Source organism: Bubalus bubalis, chromosome 20, assembly GCF_019923935.1.
Source record: "Bubalus bubalis isolate 160015118507 breed Murrah chromosome 20, NDDB_SH_1, whole genome shotgun sequence".
Lineage (NCBI taxonomy): Eukaryota > Metazoa > Chordata > Mammalia > Artiodactyla > Bovidae > Bubalus > Bubalus bubalis.
Window position 1 is genome coordinate 47,476,196 of NC_059176.1, and position 22,774 is coordinate 47,498,969.

At 47.8% G+C, this 22,774-nt stretch overlaps 1 protein-coding gene across 2 annotated transcripts in view; it reads right to left on the reverse strand.

The window, feature by feature from the left end:
* Positions 1-11,367: 11,367 nt before the first annotated feature.
* Positions 11,368-22,774, reverse strand: part of SLC28A1 (solute carrier family 28 member 1) — a 62,994-nt gene continuing 51,587 nt past the window's right edge. The window contains exons 12-18 of one of the 2 annotated variants that reach the window (XM_006058295.4): positions 19,415-19,545; positions 17,803-17,971; positions 17,488-17,685; positions 13,922-14,003; positions 12,538-12,636; positions 12,288-12,399; positions 11,368-12,001 (exon numbers count right to left, since the gene is read on the reverse strand). In XM_006058295.4, coding sequence (XP_006058357.1) covers positions 11,929-12,001; positions 12,288-12,399; positions 12,538-12,636; positions 13,922-14,003; positions 17,488-17,685; positions 17,803-17,971; positions 19,415-19,545 — 864 coding nt within the window. In that variant the 3' untranslated portion in view covers positions 11,368-11,928. The remainder of the gene's footprint in view (positions 12,002-12,287; positions 12,400-12,537; positions 12,637-13,921; positions 14,004-17,487; positions 17,686-17,802; positions 17,972-19,414; positions 19,546-22,774) is intronic. The other variant, XR_003105377.3, reaches the window with a different exon arrangement.

Here is a 22,774-nt window from a genome sequence, read left to right on the forward strand (position 1 = left end):
CCATTTGGTCTTGTTTCCCATTTGTTCATCAAGAATCCCACAGGGAAAAGGCAAAGCTGCTCTTTCATTCTATCTTCCTCTTCTTGTCCAGTGGCAGGGTGTGTATGACAGATCCCAAATAAGACATGTACAAGATACATATTCTTCTTCACTCACATAAAGTTTGCACTGTAATGGCAATCTTGCTTTACAAAGACCTCTGGAGCTCAGGTTCCTTCTAACTTGTGGCTGCCCCATCCGTGGCTTGTTGCTTTTGTCTCCACTACCTAAGGGGGCTCACCTTCGAATCTGTGTTCCAGCAGGCTTGGAGCAACATTGTGAAATGTTTCAGGGACATGGAAGATATGTCCCTTTATCTAAGGCAGTGGTCAGTAAGCTACAGACTGCAGGTAGGCCATCTTTCCTACACTGGGTCAGATTTTGGTGACCATTATTTTGAAATTCTTGTAAGCCAGGTTCCTGATATTCATTTGCTGTTGTTGTTCAGTCCCCAAGTATTGCCTGACTCTTTGCGACCCCATGGACTGCAGCATGCCAGGCCTCCCTGTCCGTCACCATCTCCCGCAGTTTGCCCAAATATTCATTTATAACCATGCTGATTTCTTTTGTCCTCTCTGCCTTCCTTTTCTCATTGGGATATTTTACCATAGCAGAACCAGAGTTCCATTTTGACTTCTTCCTGAATGGCTGTATTTTCAAGTGTGGAATCAGTGCCTGGCTATGCCAGTTTCTCCTTCGCTTCGACTCACAAAGTCTCTGTGGGCAGTTACTCCCACGTTACCATTCCATGTCTTTGTCAGAACTTGGTCCAAAACAGCAACTCCCTTCCCCCTCTGGAATGGAAATCACTCCCCAAGCAAGTTAGGAACTTGTACCCTGGATGGAGGGTAGGTAGGAATCCTAATAGATGTCCCAGTGGAGAAGGTCCCATCCACTCCACTTATATCCTAGCTCTGGTCCCCTTTGTGATTTGGGTCAGGACTTCCTTCCATTCTCTCCCTCCATGACAATTCCTCCTGGCGTTTTACTCTCAACACACAAGCTTCCAGCTTTGAGGATTTCTGAAGCAGGCATGTAGCTTCTTAACACTCCTCCATCCTAAGAGGTCTGCCTCTTTCAAACACCCTCCCAAGGCTAAATTCACTCTTTTGCCCCAACACATCATCTTGGTTACACCCGTGAGATCTTATTTACCACCCTGTTTTCTGGCTTCAGTCTTGAACTTGCTCATGACTCATGAACTGTCTGTACATTAGGGAAGAGCAACTGTGAATCAAGTCTGGGGCAACTTCTGAAACTATTATATTCCTATGTGAGTAACAACTGAAAGAACTCAAGGTTCCCAGTTCAGAACAGAAGACTGGATGGTTGCCATCTTTGAACAGCTGGAGGGCTATTTTGTGGAGAGTAGAACATTTACATAAGGTTTCTATAAAATGTGATTTTTTAAAACCAATGAGCAAGTATTACTTTGGTTTTGGGTGGGGGGAAGAACAATAAAGACACACATGATTGGACTTGTTCATTCTGGGCTACTTAGAGTAGCCCAGAATGGCAAAACTTTTTGATGCAGAATCAAAAGGAACCTTCAAAGAAGTGGAGTTGTCCAATATGAGACGAATTGCCTGGAGAAGTAGTGAGATTCTTGTTTGGATGGTATGCAAGAAGATGACAATGAACACTTGATTTCAAGCGGAATGAGGAGCTGAACAATGTGGTACTCGGAGGCGGCATCCTCTTGATTGAAAAGTAAACGGAACCTTCTTGGTTAGCTCAGGTTAGAGGAGATTTGGGAAAGAATTCAGCTCTCATTGAATCCAAGGAAAAATTGAGCAACGAGGCTGCAGGAAGGGTGGAGATGAAATCAGCTCCAAGCCAGGTCCACTGTGATGACTCAGCTCTGAGCTCTGTTTCTTTTTATTTTCTTTTTTTTTTTTTTTTCTTTAGTTTGATCTTTCCTGAAAATCTGAGAGACCACTGACCTGACCGTAGGCTTGCTTCTCTTGAGTCAGGTGTTCAGTCCTGATTCAATCTACAATGGTCATGGGGGTGGAGTCTCGTGATTCAAACGTAAAATCTCTCTGATGACAGAGACCATCCACGCTGTGGGTATAAAAATTCTCAGAAAAGTTGGGAGGGGCAGACAGCCTCAAAATGATACAAACAATCCTGTCCAAACTCAGGGCTCACCAATTCTGAGTCATTAGTAATTTCAAGCAGATGATGTTCTCCATGTGGTTGTAAAGAGGCCAGGACTAATGCATATTCAGCCTAAGGCACACGCTTGAATTAAAGTGAGGGTTCAACAGAGGTGAGAGCAAGACCATGAAGTGAGAGCAGAATGAATCAATGGAAAAAGAGTAAATGGGGCTGATTGATTGACTCACAGACCTTGGTGCGCTGCCGGCTGGAACAAGCATTGTCTAGGACAGAGCTACCCCTGGGCTGAATTCCAAGTTACAAAAACTCTGTGTCCAAACAGGGTTTTTCCCATGCAATTATTTATTTGGCTGTGCTGGGTCTTCATTGCTCCGTGCCCTTTTCTCTAGTTGCAGCAAGAGGGGGCTACTCCCTAGTTGTGAGGGTTTCTCATTGTGGGGGCTGCTCTTATTGCAGAGCACGGGGTCTAGGATGAGGGGGCTTCAGTAGCTGCGGCTTCCAGGCTCTAGAGTTCTGGCTTGGTATTTGTGGCACATGGGCTTAGTTGCTCTGTGGCATGTGGTGTCTTCCCAGACCAGGGATCGAACTCGTGTTCCTTGCACTGGTAGGTGGATTCTTTACCACTGAGCCACCAGGGAAGCCCATCCCATGCAGTTTAAAAATTTTTTAATTTTAAAATAGTTTTAGATTTACAGAAAGGCTGTATAAATAATAGAGTTCCCATGAATCCTATAGATCCCCCCGCCCAGTTTCCTCTCCCACTTACTATGATCTATTATCACAACTGATAAATATTAATATGTTTTTAACTTATACTCCACACTTTATTTGGATTTCATGAGTTTTTCCCTAATATAATTTTTCCATCCCAGTATCCCATGCAAGATACTGGATCAGTTTCTTAGGGTTTCTGGAACAAATCACCACAAATTTAGTGGCTGAAAACAACAGAAATGTATTCTCTGGAGTTCCGGAGGCTAGCAGTCCTAAGTGTGCAGGGTACCCTCCCCCGGATCCTCTAGGGGAGAACCCTTCCTGCCTCTTCCAGCTTCCAGTGGCCCCAGGTGCTCCTTGGCTTGGGGTGGGCTATATCTTGGAGCTCAATGCTGATCTCTGTGGCCATCTTTCTACCACCTTCTTTGTGCATCTCTGGGCCTGTGTGCTTCAAACTCCCCTGTCCTTTCTCTTATAAAGACACCCAGTCACTGAATTTAGGGCTCACTGTAAATCCAGGATAATCTCATCTTGAGGTCCTTAACCTAATTACATCTGTAAAATCCTACTTCCAATGAAGGTCAGATTCACAGGTAGTGAGGGCTGGCATTTGAACATAGCTTTTGGGGGGGGGGGGACAAAATTCAATCCACTGTGATACACATTGAGTCATCTTGTCTGCTTTGGCTTCTTGGGGTTGTGACAGTTTCTCAGAGCTTCCCTGCTTCTAATTGACCCCCCTCTTGAGGATGATTGATCAATATTCTGTAGACTGTGTCTCAATTTGAGTTTGTCTGATGTTTTTCTTATGGTTAGACTGGGGTTGGACCATGAAAGCTTGACCATAAAGAAGGCTGAGTGCTGAAGAATTGATGCTTTCAAATTGTGGTCCTAGAGAAGTCTCTTGAGAGTCCCTTGGACAGCAAGATCAAACCAGTCAATCCTAAAGGAAATCAACCCTGAATATTCATTGGAAGGAATGATGGTAAAGCTAAAGCTCTAATATTTGGCCACCTGATGCAAAGACTGACTCATTGGAAAAGACCCTGATGCTGGGAAAGATTGAAAGCAAAAGCAGAAGGGGGCGACAAAGGATGAGATGGTTGGATGGCATCACCAACTCAATGGACATGAATTTGGGCAAACTCAGAATGATAGTGAAGGACAGGGAAGCCTGGCGTGCTGCAGTTCATGGGGTCACAAAGCATTGGACACCACTTAGCGACTGAGGTTATGAGCTTTGGGGAGGAGTACCACAGAGGTGAATTGCCCTTCTTGACACAACGTATCAAAGGTACATGTTCTCAACTGAACTTAACCACTGAAGAGGTTAACTGTGACGACCTGGCTAAGGAAGTGTTTACCAGGCTTCTCTGTGGCCAAGTTTCTTTCCTGTTCCCCTGCTTCCATACTGTACCCTTTGGAAGAACACCTCTAAGCATAGTCCACACTTAAGAGGTGGGGAGCAACGCTTTACTACTTGAGTGGTTGCATACATCGTTTGGAATTATTCTATTGTCCTTACAATTTCACATGCACGCTATCATAGGAAAGGCAGATTTCATGGATTCCAACCAGAGTCCCGTGGTCTTTCCCCAGTTCCCCTTAGTGAGTCTAAAATGCAGGACAAATCATCTGAGGAGACAGTGCTCTGAAGAGTCTTCATTAAGAACAGAAAATGCTATAGGACGGAGTTATTCACAGCACGGACTGTTGTGGTCCACATATGCTTCACGGTCTGCAGTAACATACATATAGATGTTGAAAGTGATGTTCAGAAACTGCATAGCAAGTTGACAGAGTAATCTTATGTTCATTAAATCAAATAATAAGGATGCCATTATTACTATTATTTTCCCAGTAATTCACTTATATTGTCCTTTATACAAGGATTGGTCCAGGACGAAATGGGGGGGGGGGGCGGCAGAAAATGGTCTCCAGCACAGAGTGGACCCCACTGAGCGTGGCCTCACACAGCCTCTGGTGTTCCAGGCTGCCCCCTTCTTTTTACCCACCCTGCATTTGCCCCTTGATCCCAGATGTGAGGCCTGCACACCCCCACAATGGGCAGCTGTCTGGGCCCCACCCCCCAACCTCGTGGCAGTGACCCTCCCTACAGGACATGCTGTTGTCACTGCCCCCTCCAAAAGCAAGACAGTCCCTCTGTGGTGCCCCCATGGGCAGCACTCTACTGCTCCGAGCCTGGCTGTGGTCAACTCCTATCTGCAGTCGGCTCCACGGGCAGCCACAGCCAGCCACGCCTGGGAAAGGCCTGCTCTCACCGTGCCCTGGGCATCCAGACCTTTCCATGAGCAAAGCCCTTTCAATTCTTCACTCGTGGTCAGGCACATGCAGGGAGCAGCAGGAGGGGGGCATGAGCCTCGGATCCTGAAAGGGCTTCCGATGTCACTCTTACTGCGCTCTCCAAATGCAGCCATTCACAGTCATGTGACTAAGAGGAGTTTCCCTGACCAGGCCACCCCACCAGAGCTGCACTTAAAATGATAAATACAGATGGCCCACAGGCAAGTGAAAAGACGCCCACTATCACTAACTGTTAAGAGAAACGCAAATCAAAACTACAATGAAGTACCACCACGAACCAGTCAGAATGGCCATCATTAAAAAGCCTACAGACGGCAAATTCTGGAGAGGGTCTGGAGAAAAGGGAGCCCTCTTACATTGTTGGTGGGGATATAAATTGGTGCAACTGCTGTGGAAAACACTATGGCGGTCTCTCAAAAGAACTTAAACAAAAAAACAAAACGCTAAAAATAGAGCTACCATATGACCCTGCAATTCTACTCCTGGGTGTATATCCAGACAAAACTATAATCGAAAAGATACACGTACCCGCCATGCTCATGCAAGCATTAGTCGCTCAGTTGTGTCTGACTCTTTGCAGCCCCATGGACTGTAGCCCACCAGGTTCCTCTGTCCACGGAATTCTCCAGGCAAGAATACTGGAGTGGGTAGCCATTCCCTTTTCCAGGGGATCTTCCTAACCTAGGGATTGAACCTGTATCTCCTGCATTGCAGATGGATTCTTTACTGTCTGAACCACCTAGGTAATAGCAGCACTATTGACAATAGCCAAGACATGGAAACAACCTAAATTTACAACAGTTTAGTGGATAAAGAAAATGTGGTGCACATATATATATATATATATATATATCAGTTCAGTATGTATATATATATATGATAGAATACTGCTCAGCCATAAAAAACAAATAATGCCATTTGCAGCAACGTGGATGGACCTAGAGATTATCATACTCAGCAAAGTAAGTCAGAAAGAGAAAGACAAATACCACATGATATCACTTATGTATGGAATCTCAAATATGACACAAATGAACTTATCTATGAAACAGAAACAGACTCACAGACATAGAGAGCACTGGTGGTTGCCAAGGGGGAGTGTAATAGGGAAGGGATGGATTGGGAGCCTGGGATTAGCAGATGCAAACTATATATATACATATATATATATATATATATAAACTGAATCACTTTGCTAAACATGGGAAACACCTGAGTCGTGTCCAACTCTGTGCGACCCCATAGACGGCAGCCCACCAGGCTCCCCCGTCCCTGGAATTCTCCAGGCAAGAACACTGGAGTGGCTTGCCATTTCCTTCTCCAATGCATGAAAGTGAAAAGTGAAAGTGAAGTCGCTCAGGTTGTCTACTTGAAAGTTATACGACCGTGTCCCACTCCTAGCGACCCCATGGACTGCAGTCTACCAGGCTCCTCCGTCCATGGGATTTTCCAGGCAAGAGTACTGGAGTGGGATACCATTGCCTTCTCCGAAACATGGGAAACTAACATGTTGCAAATCAATTATACTGCAATAAAATAAATTTTTAAAAATATATAAATATTTATTGTGTGTGGATTGATATCACACCAAGTATAGAAGAACACAGAATCTGCATATTTTAAGAAACCTAATTTATGTAAAAACACACAAGCACATTCAAATATTTGATACACCCCTGGTGATCTAGTGACTAGGATTCAGTGCTTTCAAATATTTGGTATAAATAGAAATGGTTGTTTAAATTATTGACTTGGGCTTTAGTTGGGAAAAAAAAAGAATCCTGTAGTTATCTTGTAGATAACCTGATACTACAGTGCATTGTGTTAAAATATATAAAAATTTAAGTGGCAATTTGTATAATCCTATTCTGGCATTATTTTCACTTTATAATATACTACGAACCTTAAAAAATGCCATTGGCCAGGCCACGTAGGGGTACCCACCCCACCAGCCCCACTGGAGTCACTTTCCCCTTCCCTCCTCTCAAGGACTCCTCCCCAGAAGCCATCTCCGCCCAGTCTCTGCTTCCCTTCCCAGTGGATCCTCTTCTCGCAGGAAGTTTCCAGCTCTGTAGCTCATTACAGTCTGGTTCACTGCTGTCCCCCTACCTAGCTCACAGTCCAGCACATAGTAGGTGTTACAGACTGAACTGTGTGCCTCTAGATTCCTATGTTGGAGCCCTAACCCCCAGTGTGACAGTATTTGGAGATGGGGACCTTTGCAAGTAAGCCAGGTTAGATGAAGTCATGAGAGCTGTGCTCTCATGATGGGCAAGATTAGGGCCTTTATTAAGACACCGGGGAGCTGCTGTCTCTCTTTGCTGTACGAGGACACAGCTAGAGGGTGGTGTCTATAAATCAGGAAAAGAAGCGAACCATGCAGGCACCCTAACCTTGGGCTTCTCGCCTCCAAAACTGTGACAAAATGAATTTCTGTTGTTTAAGCTGTGCCGTCTGCAGTACTTTGTTATGGCAACCCAATCAAGCTGAGTAAGATCTCAGGTACTCATACACATTCCTTGATTGAATAAACAAGCAATATACAATCCTGGTGACACCACCCTTATGGCAGAAAGTAAAGAGGAACTAAAAAGCCTCTTGATGAAAGTGAAAGTAGAGAGTGAAAAAGTTGGCTTAAAGCTCAACATTCAGAAAACAAAGATCATGGCATCTGGTCCCATCACTTCATGGGAAATAGATGGGGCAACAGTGGAAACAGTGTCAGACTTTATTTTTTGGGGCTCCAAAATCACTGCAGATGGTGATTGCAGCCATGAAATTAAAAGACGCTTACTCCTTGGAAGGGAAGTTATGACCAACCTAGATAGCATATTCAAAAGCAGAGACATTACTTTGCCAACAAAGGTCTGTCTAGTCAAGGCTATGGTTTTTCCTGTGGTCATGTATGGATGTGAGAGTTGGACTGTGAAGAAGGCTGAGCGCCCAAGAATTGATGCTTTTGAACTGTGGTGTTGGAGAAGACTCTTGAGAGTCCCTTGGACTGCAAGGAGATCCAACCAGTCCATTCTGAAGGAGATCAGCCCTGGGATTTCTTTGGAAGGAATGATGCTAAAGCTGAAACTCCAGTACTTTGGCCACCTCATGCAAAGAGTTGACTCATTGGAAAAGACTCTGATGCTGGGAGGGATTGGGGGCAGGAGGAGAAGGGGACGACAGAGAATGAGATGGCTGGATGGCATCACTGACTCGATGGACGAGAGTCTGGGTGAACTCCGGGAGTTGGTGATGGACAGGGAGGCCTGGCGTGCTGCGATTCATGGGGTCGCAAAGAGTCGGACACGACTGAGCGACTGAACTGAACTGATACAATCCTGGAGTGGACAAAGTACTTTCACAGGATTTATTCTTTGCAAGGATCCCTCTATGCTTCAACTCCCTTTGATTTTCTAGTGAAAGTGTTAGTTACTCAGCCATTTCCAACTCTTTTCAACCCCATGGACTGTAGCCTCTGTCTGTGGGATTTCCAAGGCAAGAATACTGGAGTGGGTTCTATTCCCTCTTCCAGGGGATCTTCCTGACCCAGGGATTGAACCCAGGTCTCCTGAATTGCAGGCAGATTCTTTACCATCCGAGTCACCAGGGAAGCCCCAAAGCACACATCTGACGAAGGTGGTATTTGAACTCATGCGTGTAGAGCACAATGGACTAGCAGCTTAACCCCTCGGCCTTAACCACTTGGCAACCTTGTCCTTGTTGATTTCTAGTGTTTCACAAAACCTGAGACTTTTCCAGGCCAGTGACACAAAATCAGTTTGGATCCTTAGGGTCTGGTAAAGGCACCTTGAATCAGTTGGTGGTGGGCTCATCCAGTACTGAGCTGGTCTGGATTCTGAAGCCCTTTTGGATTCAGTGCGAAGAACGCTGTGATTGATTAGCAATGCCTGTCGTGACTGTGGGTGGTGTTAACTGGAGGCATCCGAGCCAATCCTGACCCAGAAGCTGCTGCTTAGGGTGCAGTTAGGCACAGGCACTAAAAAGTAGAGACGTTACTTTGCCAACAAAGGTCCGTCTAGTCAAGGCTATGGTTTTTCCAGTAGTCATGTATGGATTTGAGAGTTGGACTATAAAGAAAGCTGAGTGCCGAAGAATTGATGCTTTTGAACTGTGGTGTTGGAGAAGACTCTTGAGTACCCTTGGACTGCAAGGAGATCCAACCAGTCCATCCTAAAGGAAATCAGTCCTGAATATTCACTGGAAGGACTGATGTTAATGCTAAAACTCCAATACTCTGGCAACCTGATGCAAAGAACTGACTCATCTGAAAAGACCTTGGTGTTGGGAAAGATCGAAGGCAGGAGGAGAAGGGGACGACAGAGGATGAGATAGCTGGATAGTTGGCATCACCAACTCAATGGACATGAGTTTGAATAAGCTCTGGGAGTTGGTGATGGACAGGGAGGCCTGGCATGCTGCAGTCCACGGGGTCGCAAAGAGTCAGACATGAAGGAGCGACTGAACTGAACTGAACTGAGGCTCAGGCAGCTGGTACCAGCGCAGGTGCCTCTCTAAGCAGTGTATTTTTGCGGTATTATTTTTGGGAGCCTCAAGGGACTCCCAGCTTCTGCAGGTGCAAGAAGAGAAAGAAGGAGCATAGTGGGTGGAGGAGAAGGTGAGATACCACCGCTCGGATGACCAAGGAGTCCCCTGGATCAGAACAGCTCTTGAACTGGAAGCCGTCCATACAGGTATAGCATGGGATGCATGCTGGTACCTCTGACAGAGGGTGAATTCCATTCCTTAAAGACTCATTTAACACCTTTCACAATATGTGCTCAATACATGCCAAGTTGGTTCAATCGTGTCCAACTCTTGGCAACCCCATGGACTGTAGCCCGCCAGGATCCTCTGTCCATGGGATTCTCCAGGCAAGAATACTGGAGTGGGTTGCCATGCCCTCCTCCAGGGAGATTTTCCCGACCCAGGGATCGAACTTGCATATCTTTAAGTCTCCTGCGTTGGTAGGCGGGTTCTTTACCACCAGTGCCACCTGGGAAACTCCCACTTTTCACAGGCCCAGCATTGTGTTGAGCACCATGAGGACCCAGAAACATCCAAGTCCTGTCTCTGAGGGGCCAACAGTCCTCCCGGAAATGTGACTGGCCAGGTGCTGTGTGCATGGGTGGTCCAGGAAAGGAGGCTGGGGAGGGAGTGGCGCCCAAATACTAAAAGAGACAGCTGTGACGTCCAGGCCTCCTTTGACAGCTCAAGGGGAGTCGGGGCTGCAGGGAGCAAGGAAGAGCCTTGCCCTGGAGCATGGGAGTCAGGCCACTGACTCTGTTGTGCAGAGTTAAGGGCAATGACATGGGCCCTGCAGAAGGGACCCAGGGCCCATGGGGGTCACAAGGAGCAAGACCAGTGCCCAGTAGAGCCCAGATCCTTGACAGAGCAGGGTAACTGCTGACCAGCTGGGCCTCTGCCTCAGGCCCCAGCTGGGGAGACTTATCCAACAGAGGTGGGTGAGGGGACACGTGCCCCATGGCCAGTGAGGGGGACAGGCACCCTGCAGGCCTCAAAGCCAAAGCTGCTAGGGAAATGAGGAGAGAGTGCAAGGAGCATAGGGCAGGGCATGCTGGGCGACAGGAACTCCGGAAGCAAAAGCTCAGAGGCACAGAAGACACATCAGATGCCTGACCTGCTGGAGCAGAGGGACGGGGCTGGGGAGAAGAGGCAAGCAGAGGGCGTAGGGAGAGTCACATGACCGAGCTCTTAGCAGCCTAGCGGAGAGACCAGACACCACAGCTGGTGGAACTGGATGGCTGGGGATCAAGTCCTGCCTCTTCCTCTTCCCAGCTGTGCCCCTTCAGGCAAGTTACTTAACGTCTCTGAACTCTGGTCCTCAGCTAGGAATGACAATAGTACGTGCCTCAAAGAGTTGTGGTAAGGATTGAGCTACAAAGTATGAAGCACTGAGAACTGCACACTGGCATGTAGCGCCAGGTAAACATCTACAAAGGCTACAGTTATGTAGAGTAAAGCAGTCTGAACGTCAACCAGTATTTCCCAAACTGTTTCCCATGGGATCCTCAACTAAAAGATACTCCCATAGAAAAGATTCTTACAGCCAAATTTGGAAAACATCTCCTATCACATCCACATCAAGCTCTGACAAGTCCACAGTGAGAAAAACAAACAAAACAAACAAACAAAAAAAACCCTAACTTTATTTAGCCCAGTATTTCCCAAACCTAGTGGATCATGGAAACCTCTGCATACCTTGGGGGACAGTGCTATACAGGCCACCAGTCTGGAAAATGCTGTGTGGGAGGGCAGTAGAGGCGTCTATGAAAGTGGAGGAAAGCATCTCCAGGAGAAGCCATGTGGCAGGGGTTAAGCCACAGCAAGATTCCCATGTCCAGAGAGAAGGGAAGGGAAGGAGGCCGCTGAAATGCCAGGGCTGAGGGCCCCGGAGCAGAAGGGGAGTGCAAACAGGGGAGACCCAAGGCAGGGGGGACAGAGAAGAGAGAGGAGGCAGAGGCGACCCTGAGCGTTCACATTTGAGGAGGGAGGAAATGCGAGAGCAGAAAGGGGGTGAAGGGTGGGGGCACCCATCAATCCGCCCACTCCCTGATCACCTTTCCCAATTTGTGCCTGAGGTGGTCTAAGCCCTGTGGCTTCCCCCAGGATAGGGGGCCCTGGAGAGAGAAGGGTGGCAGCTCTGCTTCTCGGGAGAGAATAACGCCCGGAAGACACAGAGACGTTCTGTCCCCGCTACGCACAGATCGTGTGATTATAGAACCGACAGCAGGTGTCCAGGGCCTCTAGGCTGAACTCCGGGCTGGTGCTGAAAAGAAGCAGAAGCTGTAGTCTGCACTCCAGGCCTGGGCTCTGCTGATCACTAAAGGCTGAGCAACTTCAGGGAAGTTGCTCCATGTCTCTGGTCCAAACTTCTAAGTTTGGTCCTCAAGCCCCGCTTCCTCTTCCCTTGGTTACATCAGCCACAGCCATAACATTTCTACCCCCTTGCTCTGGTACCAAAGGCCTCCCCCACCCCAGGTACTCGGGCTTCTGCGCCCCATCACTGTCGGCACCCCGGCCCCCGGCCCCTAGCCCCCGGCCCAGGCACTCACCTCTGGAAGGCCTGCTGGCAGCACTGGTACACCTCAAAGCTGCTGCTGTTGAGGGTGGTGTTCAGGAGGGACACACAGTCCACCGCAGGGCCCCTGGGCATGTAGAGGATCCCTGTGCAGAGCAAGCAGCGAGTGGGCAGGCTCCAGCCCCTTACTATCCCCCGCTACGCCACCCAAGGACTGCCAGAGAGCCCGGGGCCCCAGTGCCTGGCCCTGGACTGAGTCCTGAGCCCACCAGGCCTGCACTCACCGGCCACACAGGCGTTCACCAGAGACACACAGGCCCCCGTGCAGAGCGCCCGGAGCACGATCTGGGAGAAGTCACTCTTCCTCTGGGGAGCCATGGAGGCTGCAGGAGGACAGGAGGGCTCAGGGCCAGAACTCTGCAGGCCCCTCTGCCTCCTCTCTGCGCTTCTGGCTGCATCTGCTGACCAACCCCCTTCCTCTTCTGGGGGGCCAGAGGAACAGACGCTGTCCTTCTGATGCTTGTTGGGTCTGAGAGACCTCCTTGGCCTGACTAAATAGCATTCCACATCTCCCCACATGCCATCAGTAGGGAAAGAACATTAAGTTTGGAATCAGGCAGACCCAGGATTAAATACAGGTTAGCCATTTATTAGGCTGCCCTGGTGGCTCAGATGGTAAAGAAATCTCCTGCCTGCAATGCAGGAACTGCTGCTGCTAAGTCGCTTCAGTCGTGTCCAACTCTGTGCGACCCCATAGACGGTGGCCCACCAGGCTCCCCTGTCCCTGGGATTCTCCAGGCAAGAACACTGGAGTGGGTTGCCATTTCCTTCTCCAATGCATGAAAGGGAAAAGTGAAAGTGAAGTCGCTCAGTCGTGTCCGACTCTTCGCGACCCCATGGCCTGCAGCCTACCAGGCTCCTCCGTCCATGGGATTTTCCAGGCAAGAGTACTGGAGTGGGGTGCCATTGCCTTCTCCAAGCAATGCAGGAGACCCAGGTTGTATTCCTGGGTCGGGAAGATCCCCTGGAGAAGGGAATGGCACCCCACTCCAGTATTCTTGCCAGGAGAACTCCATGGACAGAGGAGCCTGATGGATTGCAGTCCATGGGGTTGCAAAGAGTCGGACACGACTGCATGACTAACACAGTGACAGTTAACAGCCACTTAATAGCTGAGTGACTCGGGTCACATTTCACTTTTGCAAGACTGTATCCTTTTCAATAAAACGGGATGGTTGCACCACCAAGCAGGGGACTGTGAAGGGTGGAAAGGTTTTTTGTAAAAAGCTGATAGTTCTATAGAGCCTTCCTCCCCAGGCCCCACTGGGCATGTCTATCCACTGTGGGTATGGGAACTGGCAGGTCAAAGCTTCAGCTGGTCAGCCAACACCATACCTTCCGACCCTCCCTAGGGCCCTGAGCCAGGCTTGCCCTACGAGGCGAAGGTGCTGACCCCCTGGGCCAGCTGAGCAGCAGAGAAGTCATGAAATTCCAGGGCTGGGAGGAAGTTCCATGACCTCCTTGTTCAGACTCTGCCTTAGACCAAGAGGAGAACTGAGGCGTACAGATCCCTAGGAAGTTGTAGGTATCTGAGAGCCAGAACTGGAGACCAACACCCCTCAACCCCCGCCCTTTATAGGAGGCCAGGGAGGCCCCTCTAGGACTCACTCAGGCCTCCCAGCATGATCCCAATGGAGCTGAAGTTGGAGAATCCACAGAGGGCAAACGTTGTGAGGATTTCTGCTCTGACCTGAGAAGGCAGAAGATGAGAGGTGATGGGCTTCCCACAGGGATGTGCTCAAACCACCCCAGGCATGCTGAGTCGCTTCAGTCATACCTATCTGACTCTTTGTGACCTGTGGACTGTGGCCCCCCAGGATCCTCTGTTCATGGAATCTTCCAGGCAAGAATATTTGAGTGGGTTGCCATGCCCTCCTCCAGGGGATCTTCCTGACCCAGGGTGGAACCTAAATTTCAGCTTCTCCATCAGGAATGTGGGAATAACACTATTTGACTGGGAGGCCTGTCATAGAGATCATATCATGTATAGGAAGAAATAGGCATAGAGTAGATATTTATTTCTTTTTCTATATTAATTTCATATTTTATTTAAATTTTAACTTTTTGGCCAGGCCACACAGCTTGTGTGATCTTAGCTCCCCAACCGGGGATTGAACCCGTGCCCCTGCATTGGAAGTATGGAGTCTTAACTGCTGCATCACCAGGGAAGTCCCTAGAGTAGGTATTTAAGCAATGTAACTCTCTTTTCCTTTTGCTCTGAACAGTTGTGTAATTTCCTAGAAGTACTAATGGCCAAAATGGAACAATTTGGGGGAAAAAAAAAGATAGGCTTAGACCCATACCACACACCATATAAAAAATTTAATTCTAGATCATTAAAGCAGGTAAATATTAACATTTTAAACATTAAATATTAGAAAATATAGGATAATAATATTATTGTTACAGAATAGCCTTATTGCTCTCATCCTGGAGAGGAGCAAACTGAGGCTCCTAGAAGTGACTGAAGTTCACACAGCAAAAAGGCAGCTGTGTCACAATTTGAACTCAGTTTTGTCTGACTCCCAAGAGCGCACCATTTCAACTACTTCATCATACTGTTTCAGGAACTTAACCCTTACCAGGTTTCTGGAATGGAGGTAAGTCTCTAAATTTAGAAATAATATAAGAAATGCAAAGATTTGGTATAAATTTGTATTTTAAAAAAATTCCTGAATACGGGATGAAGGAAAAGGAAAATAAAAAAGACCAGGAAAAATATATGTAGAAAATGTGGGACTTCCCTGGTGGTCCAGTGGTTAAGACTCCATGCTTCCAATGCAAGCAGTCCAAGTTTGATGCCTGATTGGGGGGCTAAGATCCTACATGATGTGTGGCGTGGCCAAAAAAAATTTTAAATAGAAGATGGAAAAGAGTTAATATCTTTATAACATACAGAGTTTTTATAAATCAATTTAAAAATATTAAGGTACTTGCATTCTGCTTACTCACCTACAATCACCCTCCAAACAGCAGCCCAAGTAATGCTAAAATGTCAGAAGTCAAATGTTCAGTAACTTCCAACTGCTCTTTGGCCTGGGTCACTCTGTCACAGTTACCACTTGTTCTAAGTAGACATCTCTCACTTCTCCAAGCCAGTGCTTTGGGCAACCTCAGAGCCTTTGCATGTACCTCTTTCTTTGCCTGGAATGCTAGTCCCCATTTCTTCTGGCCTTTGCTCCTCCCTCCAAGTCTTGGTCTAAGTACCCATCTCAAGGGGGCCTTATTTTTGGCCACAATGTGTGGCACATGGAATCTTAGTTCCCTGTCCATGGGTAGAACCTGAGCCCCCTTCAGTGGAAGCAAAGAGTCTTAACCACTGAACCACCAGGGAAGTCCCTAGGGAGGCCTTCCCTGTCCAGTCAGTCCTGTCTAGTCAAGGAAAGACGCCCTCCCTGATTCCTTTTGTTGTTTCCATCATAGAACTTACCGCAGATTGTGGTTTAAAATTTTTTATTCCTTTGCTTTCTTGTGTCTTTGACTAGATATAAGTTCCATGTCACCAGGTACCATGTCTGTCTAATTCCCCTTTTTATCCCTGGTACCCAGCAGAGGGCCTGACACCTCAGAGATCTCAACAAATACTTGCTGAAGGAATGAAGCTCACTGAAAAAGGCCCTGAAGGCACATGTGTGGGTGTGTGCTCAGTCGCTTTAGTCACGTCTGACTCTGAGACCCCATGGACTGTAGCCTGTCAGGCTTCTCTGTCCATGGGATTTCCCAGGCAAGAATACTGAAGTGGGTTGCCATTTCTTCCTCCAGGGGATCTTTCCAATCCAGGGATCAAGCCTGTGTCTCCTGCATTGCAGGTGGATTCTTTACCTCTGAACCCCCAGGGAAGCCCAAAGGTACATACCGCCACTGTGTCTAGAGAAGGCAGTGATGCTGGAGCCGAAAATTAGGAGTGAGGGGAAACCTGAGCTTTTTACTCCATATAAACCTTCTTAAAAAAAAAAAAAAAAGCTAAAGAGTACATTTCTTTATCATTAAAAAAAATAATTTCAAAGACAAGAAAAAATATTTTATGTTAAAAGTTCCTAGTAACCCAGGAAACACACATTAAAACAATAAGCTATTATTTGCCCATTAAAGTAGCAAGACTTCTTTTTTTAAGAGGCTGCTCTGCCCTGTTTAGTGTGTGGTGAAATCAATGCTCACAGGCACAGCTGGGATGGTTTCAGTTGCTATAACCCTTTGCAAAAGTTACTGGCAGCACCCACACAGGATTCATGCCATATGATTCAGTCATCCCACATGTGGAAAAGCTCCCAAGGAAATCATCAGAGAAGAGGGAAAAGTTTAGTGCAAAAGCTACTCGTTTCAGCATTGGGTATAAGAGCCAAACAGTGGAATTAAATATTATATTGTTATGTTTATATTTATTATCATATAATTAGATATAATTGATTATATATTATAATAGCTGTCATTTGGGGATGACGATATGATGGGTAATTTTTTTATTCTTTTTTTTTAATTTTTTTTATTCTTAATCATGTTACATTGGTTGTTATTCTTTTAGAGAGTTTCATCTTAGAAAGCTTTTATAGTTTTGGGTTTTTTTTTTAAGTCTTAACTGAACAAACCAACCCCTGAGCTGAATCCCGTATATTGGAGATTAATGTGGTGAGGTCTTTCTGTTTTACTCTCTTAGCTCCTCACTAGAGTCTCACACCCATTCCTTTGGGGCAGGGGTGGCAGGTATGACACTGGTTTTCCAACAGAAAAGGCAAGGTGCAGCAGCTGGCCCAAGGCCACGGGATGGTAGACTATCTACAGCTGGAGTTCAGATATCTTCAAAAGATAGAGAAGTGAAGTGAAGTGAAAGTCGCTCACTCATGTCTGAGTCTTTGTGACCTCGTGGACTATACAGTCCATGGAATTCTCCAGGCCAGAATACTAGAGTGGGTAGCCTTTCCCTTCTCCAGGGGAGCTTCCCAACCCAGGGATAGAACCCAGGTCTTCTGCACTGCAGGTGGATTCTTTACCAACTGAGCCACAAGGGAAGCCAAGAGAGAGAGACCCTGAGAAAGATGGCAGTGAAGCCTAAGGCTGTCTTGTTGCCCAGGGCAACGGGATGTGGGAGGTTGAGGACCACCTCCGTGTGTCTCAGCCAGCCTGCAGAGGGACAGTTGCATCATGCCCTGCCCCAGCAAGGGGAGGGGGACACTCACGGAGATCCACTGCTTTTTGGAGCCGACCCACTCCTCAGTGCCCGCAAGGCGGCGCTGCTTGTACTCGGAGAGCCCTTGATAGGCCACGAACTCGTTCAGAAACAGCTTCATCCCCAGCAGCTCCGCCACCACCGGGCAGTCCTCCCAGGCCACGCCCATCAGGAAGGCCACTGGCCGCAGGATGTAGGAGCAGATGAGCTGAGGCGCAAGGCAAGAGGAGCCGCTGGGACTGGGGTTGACCTGGGCTCTGTGGGTGTCCACCCACAGTCACCACTGGCCAGGACCACCCCCTCCACAGGTCGAGAGGGACTGTACCTGGAAGCTGAGCCCCTGGATATCCACCATGTTTCCCAGCCAGGAGAGGGCAGCATTGATGAAGTCCAGCACAGCCAGAAAGGCAATCAGGTTGGCTGCGATGTTGGTCACGACCTTCACGGACAAGGCAGCCCCACTGCTAGCTGCTTCTACGAGGTTTTGAGCATCTCTGTCAATGGGACAAAGAGATGTCATTATTGGCCTGTCTCCACAAGTTCAGGGCTCCCTGTCCTACAGGCTCAAACTCAGACAGAGCATGTCAGAGCCAGGGGTCCTTATTTACCCTTGAGACCAGAAAGATGCTGGTCCAAGCACTAGGATAAGACCCAGACTCCTAGTACAGACATCATCTAAGACAAACCACGACCTGCACGCAACTTAACAAGCACTTGGAAGGAGGCAGATCTGAATAGAGATGTGTTACAAATATACACACCAGGTTTCAGAGATTTAGTACCAGAAAATATGAAATACCTCTAAAATTTAAAAAAAAGTTTTTTAATATATTCGGCTATACCGAGTCTTAGTTGCGACACACAGGATCTTTGTTGCAGCATTTGGGATCTTTAGTTGCATCATGAGGGGCCTAGTTCCCTCCATGCATGCATGCTCCATCACTCAGTCATGTCCAACTCTTTGTGACCCCATGCACCATAGCCCATCAGGCTCCTCTGTCCAGGGAATTCTCCAGTCAAGAATACTAGAGTGGGTTGCTATTTCCTTCTCAAGGGGATCTTCCCAACCTAGGGATCGAACCCATGTCTTCTGCATTGGCAGGCAGATTCTTTACCACTAAGCCACCTGGGAAGACCCTATTTCCCTGACCAGGGATCAAAGCCACACCCCCTGCATTGGGAGCATGGAGTCTTAACCACTGGATCACCAGGGAAGTCCCTGAAATAGTAATAATTTTTATATCAAATACACATTAAAATGAAAATATTTTGGATATATTGAGTCAAAACATCTTACTAAAATCATCTTATTAAAAAATCACCACTTTACTTTTTAAAGATGATCGCTAGGAAATGTTAATTATACATGTGACTCATGTTATATTCCTCTAGGGCACTGCTGCCCCAGACCTTCAGGCAGTTATGAGGTTGGGGCCGCCCATTTTATCCGTAAGTACATTTGTCCAAAGTGTTGTCTTTCAAAAAAAAAAATATATATATATATATTTTTTTAGAATTAAATGTTACACAAAGGTTGCTAAGACAGTGATGAAGAGATATTAGGAGGTGAGTGAAGTCAAGGACAGTGCTCACTATGTCAATGATTGATGCTGGGGTCATGTAGAGAGGTGGCGTGGTTTTCATGCCCTCCTCAGCACGCGCGCGTGTGCACACACACACACACACACACACACACACACACACACACACCAGGCACATCCCGCTGGTCAGAGACTGAAAGATAAGATTCGAGACCTGGATCCTGCATTTTCTCAAGGTAAACCACAGGTACGGCAGTGGCTGAGAGGGGAGATGGGCTGGGCTTGGTGAAAGACAGTGGGCGGCAGAGCACACAGGACCTGCTGTGGCCCTGACTCTCCTCCTGTCCCTGCCCACCCCCCGGCTTCCTTCTGTGCAGGCCCTCTTGCTGCGCTCACCCGTAGGTCAGTTTCACGCCTTCCTCACTTCTGAACTTGGACTCCTCCACCTCTGGGTAGACCAGCTTGGAGAGGGCTAAAGCACAAGGAGCAGCCATCACGGAGGCCGCAATTAGGGAGGCAGCATCGATCTGCAAGAGGGAGCACAGACAGGGTTATAGAGAGATGCCAGAGGAAACATGGAGCCCGGGAAGTGCGGCCCCAGGGAAGCAGGGGAGCACGGGTCCACCCCACTGGTGCGTCACCATCGCTGCCCTGCTGCCGTTGATGCTGACAGTATTAATTCACTTCATGTGTAGGGGGTCACAGTCTGCACGCACAGACCCTTACAGGCAGGACTTCAGGAAGTTAGAGCTTTGGGAAGTTAGGCAGGGTGTGTATTGTTATCCCACTTGAGAGACAGGAAAACTGAGGCCCCCACAGGGTTAAATATGGCTTTCCCATAATACAGGAAGAGAAGGAATTAGACCTATTGTGTCTTTTGGCTCCAAGTTCAAGGTTCTTCCTTCCCTTCTAGGCTGTCTCTCTTTGACCACTGATCTGAGGGCTGCTTCATCACTGGCTGAGGGGCTTGTGATGATTTCAGACAAAGCTCACAGAGCCCAAGAGTTGGAATTTATCCAAGATGTGACCTAATGTGACCTCAGAGTAAAGGGATGTCTTCCCTCTACAGGACCCCTCCTGTCACTTATTGTGACGGGTAACTCATCACTTCTAAACAACTCATTATCTCCACTCCTGTGGTCAGAGAACTGTTTCTAAGGAAATCTCCTACAATAGCCACCCTTTTGGCCCCATTTCTTGTCTCCTGGAGCCAGGCTATAGAAGCGTTTTGCAGCAAGATGATGGAGCAACCAGAGCCCCTGGGACTCTGTTCCTTCCTGAATTGTATCCTTACTGTGGTCTCAAACCCTTTGCTTCCTTCTTCTCTTCACAGAGATGGGACACTTTTTCACCACTGTGTTATTTACCAAGTGGGAAAGTTAGAACCAACCAAACACATAATAAGGGATTCCCAGGGGGCTCGGTGGTAAAGAATTCACCTGCCAATGAAAGAGACACAGGAGGCTTCATCCCTGGGTTGGGAAGATCCCCTGGATCTTCAACCCAGGAAATGACAACCCACTCCAGTATTCTTGCCTGAGAAATCTCATGAACAAAGGACTCTGGAGGGCTATAGTCCGTGGGGTCATGAAAAGTAGGACAGGACTGAGCACAGAGCATGCAAACATGTAACAATGGGGGAATAGCTAAGCATTGTCAAGCTGCCATCAAAAACAACGGTTACCAAGGCTTCACAATAACATGGAGAAACGCCCACAAACTTGCATATAGAGCGTAACCACAATGATGGGGGCAAAAACAAACTCCACAACTCTGCATAAAAAGAAGATCGGAAAGAAATACACCAAAATGCCAACCAATTATCTGTCCCTGGCTAGTAGGGCCAGAACAATTTTCTTGTTTTTCAGCTTTTTTGCATATTTCCTAAATGTCCACAATGATATATCTTGCTTTTATAGACAGAAAAATAAAATAGACTTCTCCTTAAAGTTGATAATAAATCAACTGCAGTTCTTAAATTTCAAATAAAGAGGAACAAAAAAACAGGAGGTAAGTTTAAGCTACGTGCTTAGGTTAACAAAAGCAGAAGGCCAAAGAGGCCCATGGGGGACCTTCCTGGTGGTCCAGTGGCTAAGGTCCAATGGCTTCCCAATGCAGGGGGCTCAGGTTCAATCCCTGGTCAGGGATCTGGATCCCACATGCTGCAACTAAGAGTTCGAATGCCACAACTAAATAAAGATCCTGCGTGCCACGGTGAAGATCAAAGAGCCCGTGTGCCGCAACTAAGAACCGGCTCAGCCAAATAAGTAAATTAAATAAATAAATAGTTTTTAAAAAGAAGAAGCCCATGGAAGTACCAGGAACTGCTGACAGGGAACCAGCCCTGGGAGACCCACTGAGGCTCTGAAACCCCTGTAATATCCTCCTTCTTCTTCTAAAGCCCCTTGTTTCCTTTCGGTGGTAAGGTAGTGTACTGGCTCCAGCACCCACCCCCCAAACACCCATCACAGGCACTGGATGTGCCACCGTGCTGATGCTGTGGGAATAGACAGCCTCAGGCAGGTGTCCTCTCTGGACTTTACAGGCTGACCTTTGGGACTTGGCTGGCCTCCTCCTCCTGGGCTGCCCAGCTCTAGCGGGCACAATGCCACCACCAGAATCTTGGGATTTTACCTCCAGCCGCCAGGACCCTCCCCTTTCCTCCAGCTTGGAGGCTGCTTCTGGTGTGCCAGGTCGAGTCTCAGCGGAGAGCACACCCCGCAGGTGTCACACTCCTGGACGCTGCCCTGTGAGTGGGTCGGTTGTGGCCACTGCCTCAAATGCCCTAGGCCGTCATTTCCTGCTCATCTTGGAAAGGGCTAAGTCCTGCACCAGCAGGGCTCTCTGGAGCACTGGGCCAGCCCACACACTCCTCCCTGTCAGCTACTTCTCAGGGCCATGACATATCCCAGCCCTGCTTTCAGACCCTGGCTCAGGAATGCCTTCTGTGCCCCAGCATCCTGCGGCCCACTCCTCTCCAAGGCCTGCCCTTCTCTACCCAAAGCTCTCCTATGTGAAGAGGGAGAGAGGGTAGGAACCCTCCATCTGAACTTTCAAAAAGATCTTTACTGAGAAAGGAAGTAAATCCAGACACTACAGAGCATAAGGGCTTCCCCTGTGGCTCAGCAGTAGAGAATCTGTCTGCAACGCAGGAGGTGGTGCAAGAGACACAGGTTCAATCCCTGGGTCGGGAAGATCCCCAGGAGGGGGCGTGGCAATCCATTCCAGTATTCTTGCCGGGAAAATCTCATGGATAGAGGAACCTGGCAGGCTACAGTCCATGGTATCATAAAGAGTCGGACACAACTGATCGACAGAGCATGCCCAGAGCATAAAAGAGATCAGTTTCAGAAGGACTGACTTCTGACCCTAACATGTCAGAGAAAGGACGATCACTTCTTCAACACTGTGCCGGTGTTTTCTGGCTATTATTGCATTTGATTCTTAGACTGCCATGAGGTGGGCAGGAATTCTGCCCATTTTACACATGGGGAGACTCAGGATGTGGCTGACTCTTACTTGGCCCCGTTCAGAAGCCCCAGACTCTGTCCCAGGAGCTCTTATTCTTGTACAATTGATCGAGGAACATCAGTGGCCACCCCCTCAACCCATAATGTGTTCACAGCCTGAGGTACATATCTGGATCTCCTCTCAGAGTGGTCCTGAACCAGAGGAGTAGGTAAGGAGACCAGTTTCTGGGGCTAGAGAGAGAGCTCACAGCTGCTTTAGAGTTTTTTTGGGCAAACATGCTAAAAA